The sequence below is a fragment of the Salmo trutta genome, chromosome 9 (assembly GCF_901001165.1).
Source record: "Salmo trutta chromosome 9, fSalTru1.1, whole genome shotgun sequence".
NCBI lineage: Eukaryota > Metazoa > Chordata > Actinopteri > Salmoniformes > Salmonidae > Salmo > Salmo trutta.
Window position 1 is genome coordinate 46817759 of NC_042965.1, and position 9908 is coordinate 46827666.

The 9908-nt window shown below is 43.5% G+C and overlaps 1 protein-coding gene across 2 annotated transcripts in view; it reads left to right on the forward strand.

Annotated features, from left to right (window-relative positions):
* tut7 (terminal uridylyl transferase 7) overlaps nucleotides 1-9599 on the forward strand; it is a 60224-nt gene extending 50625 nt beyond the window's left edge. Inside the window, exons 26-29 of one of the 2 annotated variants that reach the window (XM_029763874.1) lie at nucleotides 1651-1766; nucleotides 6711-6949; nucleotides 8714-8775; nucleotides 8941-9599. In XM_029763874.1, the coding sequence (XP_029619734.1) occupies nucleotides 1651-1766; nucleotides 6711-6949; nucleotides 8714-8763 (405 nt within the window). In that variant the 3' untranslated portion in view covers nucleotides 8764-8775; nucleotides 8941-9599. Of the gene's footprint in view, nucleotides 1-1650; nucleotides 1767-6710; nucleotides 6950-7073; nucleotides 7590-8713; nucleotides 8776-8940 lie in introns of those variants that run through there. The other variant, XM_029763873.1, reaches the window with a different exon arrangement.
* Nucleotides 9600-9908: the final 309 nt, after the last annotated feature.

Sequence of the window (9908 nt, forward strand, 5' to 3'; positions counted from 1 at the left end):
GGGGCCTCCCACTCCTCTTTCTATTCTGGTTAGAGCCAGTTTGCGCTGTTCTGTGAAGGGAGTAGTACACAGCGTTGTGCGAGATCTTCAGTTTCTTGGCAATTTCTCACATGGAATAACCTTCATTTCTCAAAACAAGAATAGACTGACGAGTTTCAGAAGAAAGTTCTTTGTTCCTGGCCATTTTGAGCCTGTAATCAAACCTACAAATGCTTATGCTCCAGATACTCAACTAGTCTAAAGAAGGCCGGTTTTATTCCTTCTTTAATCAGAACAACAGTTTTCAGCTGTGCCGACATAATTGCAAAAGGGTTTTCTAATGATCAATTAGCCTTTTAAAATGATAAACCTGGATTAGCTAACACAACGTGCCATTGGAACACAGGAGTGATGGTTGCTGATAATGGGCCTCTGTACAGTTGAAGTCGGAAGTTTACATAACCGTAGCCAAATACGTTTAAACTCAGTTTTTCACAATTCCTGGCATTTAATCCTAGTAAAAATTCCCTGTCTTAGGTCAGTTAGGATCACCACTTTATTTTAAGAATGTGAAATGTCAGAATAATAGTAGAGAATGATTTATTTCAGCTTTTATTAATTTCATCACATCCCAGTGGGTCAGAAGTTTACATACACTCAATTAGTATTTGGTAGCATTGCCTTTTAAACTGTTTAACTTCGGTCAAACGTTTCGGTTAGCCTTCCACAAGCTTCCCACAATCAGTTGGGTGATTTTTGGCCCATTCCTCCTGACAGAGCTGGTGTAACTGAGTCAGGTTTGTAGGCCTCCTTGCTCGCACACACTTTTCCAGTTCTGCCCACAAATGTTCTATAGGATTGAGGTCAGGGCTTTGTGATGGCCACTCCAATACCTTGACTATGTTGTCCTAAGGCCATTTTGCCACAACTTTGAAGTATTTGTGCAGATGAACGTGGTACCTTCAGGTGTTTGGAAATTGCTCCCAAGGATGAACCAGACTTGTGGAGGTCTACAATTTGTTTTGAGGTCTTGGCTGATTTCTTTTGATTTTCCCATGATGTCAAGCAAAGAGGCACTGAGTTTGAAGGTAGGCCTTGAAATACATCCACAGGTACACCTCCAATTGACTCAGATGTTATCAATTAGCCTATCAGAAGCTTCTAAAGCCATGACATCATTTTCTGGAATTTTCCAAGCTGTTTAAAGGCACAGTCAATTTAGTGTATGTAAATTTCTGACCCACTGGAATAATCTGTCTGTAAACAATTGTTGGAAAAATGACTTGTGTCATGCACAAAGTAGATGTCCTAACCGACTTGCCAAAACTATAGTTTGTTAACAAGAAATTTGTGGAGTGGTTGAAAAACGAGTTTTAATGACTCCAACATAAGTGTATGTAAACTTCTGACTTCAACTGTAGATATTCCATAAAAAAAATCTGCCGGCTCCAGCTTCAAAAATCATTTACAACATTAACAATGTCTACACTGTATTTCTGATCAATTTGATGTCATTTTAATGGACAAAAATGTGCTTTTCTTTAAAAAAAAAACAAGGACATTTCTAAGTAACCCCAAACTCCTGTATGTTCTTCAGGAGTACTAGTAGTAGTATATAATGGTGATGTGTTATAATAATATATAACAGTAATTTGTGGTTGTTCCTCTCAGGAGTTCTTCTTTGATCCCGAGGTGTTGACAGAGGGACAACTGGCTCCTAACGACCGCTGCTGCAGGATATGTGGCAAGATCGGACACTTCATGAAAGACTGCCCCATGCGCAGGAAGTAAGGAGTGTGTGTGTGTGTGTGTGTGTGTGTGTGTGTGTGTGTGTTTGTTGCGTTAGCATGTGTATGGGTGTATACCCGTGTGTGTTTATGTTGTGACAGCCATGAAATCGATGGCTAAACCATCTCTGTGCGTCTCCTCCCAGCGCTGCGATTCCCATTTAATTTACATGTTAAATAGTCCGTAGCAGCTGCATCAAAAATGTTTCGCGTGCGAGAAGGGAAGTTTTCCTCCGCTCTGAAGGTTGTTCGTACCTTGAGCTGGCAGACAGTCAGGAATCCAGTGCAAGGAGAGTGTATCTAAGACTTGGCATACAGTTACCACTCCTTCGTGCAGACGGTGGAAACCTTGCATTGAGAAGGAAAGAAGTCATTAAGTTGATCTTGAGAAACGTCAACCCTCTACTAGCCAGTCAACTCAGAGAAAGAGTCACCACTGGCGACGGACTGGTTAGACTGGGACAGCAGCCAGACGATCAACCACAGCCAGTCAGACCATCAGCCACAGTCTCCAGTCTCGACCCCTCACGTGTTCTGTTGAGATGTAGCAAAGAGGGACTTTCTCCAGTCGCATGTCCAAATCAGTATCAAGTAAACCACAACAGGCCAACACAGCTAACTCCCATCATAAGAACCACCATCCTGCTCTGGCTGCTCTGTCCAGAGCTGAAATCCCAACAGTCTCACTGCCAAGCCCCACCCATCAACATCCCTTTCAAAACTACACCAGCTGGTGTTACTGTTGTCTATTGGCCCTGGGACAGGAAGTTCCATCCTGGTCACCGCGGTCATCCGCTGCTCAATGAGAAGCTGTGGAACGAGGTGAAAGGTCCACAATATAACATGAAGCCTGCTTTTTGAGGTCGTTTTCGGTTTAGATTATTTGCATTGAATGCTGTAACAACACAGAATAAAACCATGAATACAAGTCCCATGATGGTTGTGACTGACCATTACTGCTGATCACTCATTAACCAGCAGTTATTCACATTACTTTAATATTTCAGTTATTACATATTACATTTACTTTATGACTTTCATTCCATCTCATCTCTATCAAGCTGCTGTCTGACAAAATCACTATTTTAGCATTTCTTCAAAGTAAAAAGCATACTTTTATGACTGCTGAATACCAACTATCAATCACTTACATAATGTATTTTCAGGTAGAGATACCTGGTTAAGGTCCAGCTGCTCTCTATGTCCCAGCTTCCTCTTCTGTAGCGGGCATAAAGGAAACACAGACTGGACAAGTAGACACGCAATGGATTATGGTCATTGTAGTTAATGACCATGTTTTATGCGCTAAACTATGTAGAATATTGGCCTGTTGGAAACTACAACTCCCTACTACATCACACAGTTCAGGCTGGATCTGATTTATCTGTAGAGAAACTGTGCAATGTGCACATCGAGCTCACCAAAGGGAAGAAGAAAAAAAAATATGAATGAAATGGAATTCAAATAATTGAGCCGACATCAGTTGTTAAAATAAGCGATATTTTGGTTAATCGCTCAGCACTAATGAACATGGAAGCTGGGATGCAGCAGGCTGCTAAAGAACAAGATATTCCTTACACAGGAAATACGTATCAAGCAGAAGCCATATCATTTGTCCCCAGAAAAGCACATCATCCAAAAGGGACTCATTTAATGATATGTTGATATAATCCATGTGGATCCTGAAAAGACCAAGGCTGTACAAGACTTCCCTATGCCAACCACCCTCAAAGCCCTTCAATTGTTCCTTGGGATGGCAGGATGGTACCATGGGTTTGTGTCAAACTTCTCCCTGGTGGCAGAACCACTCAACGCATTGAAGCGGGAAAGAGCGAAGTTCTGATGACCAGCATAGTGCCAGAACTCCTGCTGATGAAGCTCTACTGAACTGGCCAAATCTCAGCCTAGATAAACTCGGCAAAAAAAGAAACGTCCTCTCACTCCAACTGCATTTATTTTCCAGCAAACTTAACGTGTGTAAATATTTGTATGAAAATAAGATAAAGCAACTGCGACAAACTCAACAAGTTCCACAGACATGTGACTAACAGAAATGGAATAATGTGTCCCTGAACAAAGGGGGGGTCAAAATCAAAAGTAACAGTCAGTATCTGGTGTGGCCACCAGCTGCATTAATCTCCTCCTCATGGACTGCACCAGATTTGCCAATTCTTGCTGTGAGATTTTACCCCACACTTACACCAAGGCACCTGCAAGTTCCCAGACATTTCTGGGGGGGAATGGCCCAGGCCCTCACCCTCCGATCCAACAGGTCACAGACGTGCTCAATGGGATTGAGATCTGGGCTCTTTGATGGCCATGGCATAACGGTGACATTCCTGTCTTGCAGGAAATCACGCACAGAACGAGCAGTATGGCTGGTGGCATTGTCATGCAGGAGGGTCATGTCAGGATGAGCCTGCAGGAAGGGTACCACATGAGGGAGGAGGATGTCTTCCCTGTAACGCATAGCGTTGAGATTGCTTGCAATGACAACAAGCTCAGTCCAATGATGCTGTGACACACCGCCCCAGACCATGACAGACCCTCCACCTCCAAATCGATCCCGCTCCAGAGTACAGGCCTCGGTGTAACGCTCATTCCTTCGACTATAAATGCGAATCCGACCATCACCCCTGGTGAGACAAAACCGCAACTTGTCAATGAAGAGTACTTTTTGCCAGTCCTGTCTGGTCCAGCAACGGTGGGTTTGTTCCCATAAGTGACGTTGTTGCCGGTGATGTCTGGTGAGGACCTGCCTTACAACAGGCCTACAAGCCCTCAGTCCAGCCTCTCTCAGCCTATTGCGGACAGTCTGAGCACTGATGGAGGGATTGTGCGTTCCTGGTGTAACTCAGGCAGTTGTTGTTGCCATCCTGTACCTGTCCCGCAGGTGTCATGTTCAGATGTACCGATCCTGTGCAGGTGTTGTTACACGTGGTCTGCCACTGTGAGGACGATCAGCTGTCCATCCTGTCTCCCTGTAGCGCTGTCTTAGGCGTCTCACAGTACGGACAATGCAACTTATTGCCCTGGCCACATCTGCAGTCCTCATGCCTCCTTGCAGCATGCCTAAGGCACGTTCACGCAGATGAGCAGGGACCCTGGGCATCTTTATTTTGGTGTTTTTCCAGAGTCAGTAGAAAGGCCTCTTTAGTGTCCTAAGTTTTCATAACTGTGATCTTAATTGCCTACCATCTGTAAGCTGTTAGTATCTTAATGACTGTTCCACAGGTGCATGTTCATTAATTGTTTATGGTTCATTGAACAAGCATGGGTAAACAGTGTTTAAACCCTTTACAATGTAGATCTGTGAAGTTAGTTTGTAAAAATCCAAATATCTTTGAAAGACAGGGTCCAGAAAAAGGAACATTTCTTTTTTTTGCTGAGTTTGTAAAGTCACGTCTGAAACTGTCAGGTTTGTCAAATGTACAAACCAGAAGGCCGGAAGACTGCTGGCAAGTTGCAGCAAACCGTGATTACACAACATTGGAAAATGTTAGGAGTGGATTTAATGGGTTCATTTCCTAGAAGCTCGAATCGGAATGTGTACATGCTTGTTTTTGTCGATTACTCTTCCAAGCGGGTGGAGCTCTTTGCGCTTTGACAGGCTACAGCAAGGACAGTCTCTAACATCCTCACGAAAGAGATCCTGACTCGCTGGATAGTGCCGGATCTTGTCCATGTCTCAAGCCTTAAGGTGTGTTTCCCCTCGGCTGAGGAATTGGAGGAGATGAGCGCTGCAAGGTCCTGGATATCTTTGGAGAGACAAGTGAGGAGTATTTTTCTCGGTTTCCCAGACCAAGATCTGCCTTTTATGGTAATGGTTGGCTTTTTCCAGGGGAGGGGTGTGCGACGGCCTCAGATTTGTCCTGACTGCCTCGGTGCATCTCCTCCCTGCACTGTGCTTCACCTTTAATTCCCAATTAAATAGCCAGCATCAACTGCATAGAAATGGTGACGGTGACGCGCGAGAGGAAGTTTTCAAACCCTCAGCTCTGAAGCTTGTTCATACCTTTTTTTTGTTTGGTTCATAAAAGTGCCCTGTAGCCATACCTCAAGAAAGCGATAACGCCGCCAACATTCCTAAACAGATTACAATAATAAATAAATAAACGATTACAATAATAAATAAACAGATTACAATAATAAATAAACAGATTACAATAATAAATAAATAAACAGATTACAATAAATAAACAGATTACAATAATAAATAAATAAACAGATTACAATAAATAAACAGATTACAATAATAAATAAATAAACAGATTACAATAAATAAACAGATTACAATAAACAAACAGATTATTTATTATTGTAAACCGATTACAATAATAAACAAACAGATTTATTGTAAACAGATTACAATAATAAATAGATTACAATAACAGGCAAATCTCCGTTCTCTGGAGTTCTATTGTTGGATCAGATTTACTGACGGACCTGACTGACGGATGCTAATCATTTGTATTGATGTGTGGAACAAACGTTTATGGTTTGTGTGGGACTGGTTTTTCACACCGCTTATTGATGAACGTTGCGTGTGCATGAGGTCAAATAGGTTCACTTGAATAACTTTCTGCGCCGGACCGTATTTTAACGCCTGAGGTACAGGACTTTTCCTGAGAAACCTAAGTTATTATTATTGTGACTGATATTGTTTGTATGATCATATATTTTGTGATTTTAATACAAAAAAATGCAAAAAGGACACCATTGTTTTGGAGTTATTTATTTCAATGTTAAAGGTTTATGAAAAGTTTCTATTCCACAAATGACTTTTTTTCCCACGAGTCCTTTGTATTGGGTCTAGACATGACAGTTACGGAGAAATCCAACATTTCTCTGGTAGACATGATCTTCCTGGCACCCCCTAACTAAACTCAGGAGTTAAGTCAAAACTGTTAGCGTCTGTGTGCATAATCATCTCCTCCTCTCCAGGTCTAGGCAGCGTCGTGAGCAGGAGGACCGAGCAGAGGGAAGGAGGGACTGGGCGGAAGGGGGCAGGGAACATCGTCAGGGTGAATACTGGAGAAGACAGGACGAGAAACGATGCTGCTTCCTGTGTGGAAGCCATGCCCACATTAAGAAAGACTGCCCCCAGTACAGAGGACCTGCTGGTGCCTTCTCTTCACCTCCCTCTACTAGCCACATGAGGAATTTGAGAGAGAGAAAAACAGGTATGATGAATACTCGCACAAACATTGACGTGCACTCACACGCCTGGTCTAACCCTAGTGTGTTTATTTGTCCAGGACTCCCTCTCCTCAACCTGGTCTAACCCTAGTGTGTTTATTTGTCCAGGACTCTCCTCAACCTGGTCTAACCCTAGTGTGTTTATTTGTCCAGGACTCTCCTCAACCTGGTCTAACCCTAGTGTGTTTATTTGTCCAGGACTCTCCTCAACCTGGTCTAACCCTAGTGTGTTTATTTGTCCAGGACTCTCCTCAACCTGGTCTAACCCTAGTGTGTTTATTTGTCCAGGACTCTCCTCAACCTGGTCTAACCCTAGTGTGTTTATTTGTCCAGGACTCTCCTCAACCTGGTCTAACCCTAGTGTGTTTATTTGTCCAGGACTCTCCTCAACCTGGTCTAACCCTAGTGTGTTTATTTGTCCAGGACTCTCCTCAACCTGGTCTAACCCTAGTGTGTTTATTTGTCCAGGACTCTCCTCAACCTGGTCTAACCCTAGTGTGTTTATTTGTCCAGGACTCCCTCTCCTCAACCTGGTCTAACCCTAGTGTGTTTATTTGTCCAGGACTCCCTCTCCTCAACCTGGTCTAACCCTAGTGTGTTTATTTGTCCAGGACTCTCCTCAACCTGGTCTAACCCTAGTGTGTTTATTTGTCCAGGACTCTCCTCAACCTGGTCTAATCCTAGTGTGTTTATTTGTCCAGGACTCCCCTCAACCTGGTCTAACCCTAGTGTGTTTATTTGTCCAGGACTCTCCTCAACCTGGTCTAACCCTAGTGTGTTTATTTGTCCAGGACTCTCCTCAACCTGGTCTAACCCTAGTGTGTTTATTTGTCCAGGACTCTCCTCAACCTGGTCTAACCCTAGTGTGTTTATTTGTCCAGGACTCCCTCTCCTCAACCTGGTCTAACCCTAGTGTGTTTATTTGTCCAGGACTCTCCTCAACCTGGTCTAACCCTAGTGTGTTTATTTGTCCAGGACTCCCTCTCCTCAACCTGGTCTAACCCTAGTGTGTTTATTTGTCCAGGACTCTCCTCAACCTGGTCTAACCCTAGTGTGTTTATTTGTCCAGGACTCTCCTCAACCTGGTCTAACCCTAGTGTGTTTATTTGTCCAGGACTCTCCTCAACCTGGTCTAACCCTAGTGTGTTTATTTGTCCAGGACTCTCCTCAACCTGGTCTAATCCTAGTGTGTTTATTTGTCCAGGACTCTCCTCAACCTGGTCTAACCCTAGTGTGTTTATTTGTCCAGGACTCTCCTCAACCTGGTCTAATCCTAGTGTGTTTATTTGTCCAGGACTCCCCTCAACCTGGTCTAACCCTAGTGTGTTTATTTGTCCAGGACTCTCCTCAACCTGGTCTAACCCTAGTGTGTTTATTTGTCCAGGACTCTCCTCAACCTGGTCTAACCCTAGTGTGTTTATTTGTCCAGGACTCTCCTCAACCTGGTCTAACCCTAGTGTGTTTATTTGTCCAGGACTCCCTCTCCTCAACCTGGTCTAACCCTAGTGTGTTTATTTGTCCAGGACTCTCCTCAACCTGGTCTAACCCTAGTGTGTTTATTTGTCCAGGACTCTCCTCAACCTGGTCTAACCCTAGTGTGTTTATTTGTCCAGGACTCTCCTCAACCTGGTCTAACCCTAGTGTGTTTATTTGTCCAGGACTCTCCTCAACCTGGTCTAACCCTAGTGTGTTTATTTGTCCAGGACTCTCCTCAACCTGGTCTAACCCTAGTGTGTTTATTTGTCCAGGACTCCCCTCAACTGGAGGAAAAAAAGAAGCAACAACAAAATATGATTGAGTCCACAAGCAGGTCATTGTCCAAATATTTTACTGTAATTTCACAGAAACTTTTCAAAATCAATGTCAATGTTTTCAGTAGCTTTACATTACAGCATTGTGTTAGCTTCCTTAAGCGTTAGTCCATCTCATCCCTGCTATCTTCCATAATGCTATATTGCATCCACATGTGTTCCAGGCAGTCTAGCCAGCAGACACATGGGTCTGTCTCGTCCCAGAAGGAGCCCAGTGAACTGAGGAGAGACCTCCAGTCCACCAGCCGGAACCTAGAACACTCAGAACCCCACCCGTTGGAACCCTGACGTGGAACCCCAGTGGATGGTGGCAGAGCCTGAGAGCCCAAATGGCACCCTAATCCCTATATATTAGACTACTTATGACCAGGTCTTTACGTTTGACCAGAGCCCTGGTCATAAGTAGTGCACTATATGGGAAATAGGGTGCCATTTGGGACATAGAGAGGGTATTTTATGTTTTAACTACCCCTCCTGCCTCAGAGGAACTTTTTAAAGTGTTGTAATTGTGTTTTAACTGAAAAGCCATTTTGCATGCTCTAAGTTGATTTTTATTTTTTAAATCTTATTTTAAAAGTGATTATTTGTTAGATTTGTCTCGTACAATGACGTCCTCCCAAACACCCCTCTCTCTTCCACTTTGTCTAGTCAAATCCAGTTTGAGCCAGGCTGTGTGTTTGTCTGCTCATCTCTGTACGTGTGTGAAAAAAGGGGTGAATCTGTATTCAGAGGTGGAACAACAGATGGGTTCTTTAGATAATAATGGACAGTTTTATATTACATTGTCTCCTCCATACCAGAGTCTCCAAACATGGTAGCTAAAGATGAATTCCATTCTGCTTCTGCCTGCTCCCTCTGAACAGGTTCAGAATATATGGCTCTGTATTGGGTTACTAGAATCCAAGCCCCACGTGTGTAGATCTGAGAGGACTGGATAGATATAAGCAATATGGTAAAACATTAAATGACAACCTAAGTCTATCAGAGGGGAGGGTGTGACACCATATTGCCTATATACCAAACCACTTGTCCTTTATGATCTACACAGGGGTTGGTTTTGGGTTTGGGTTGGTTTGGGGTTGGTTTGGGTTGGTTTGGGTTGAGGGTTGGTTTTGGGTTTGGGTTGAGGGTT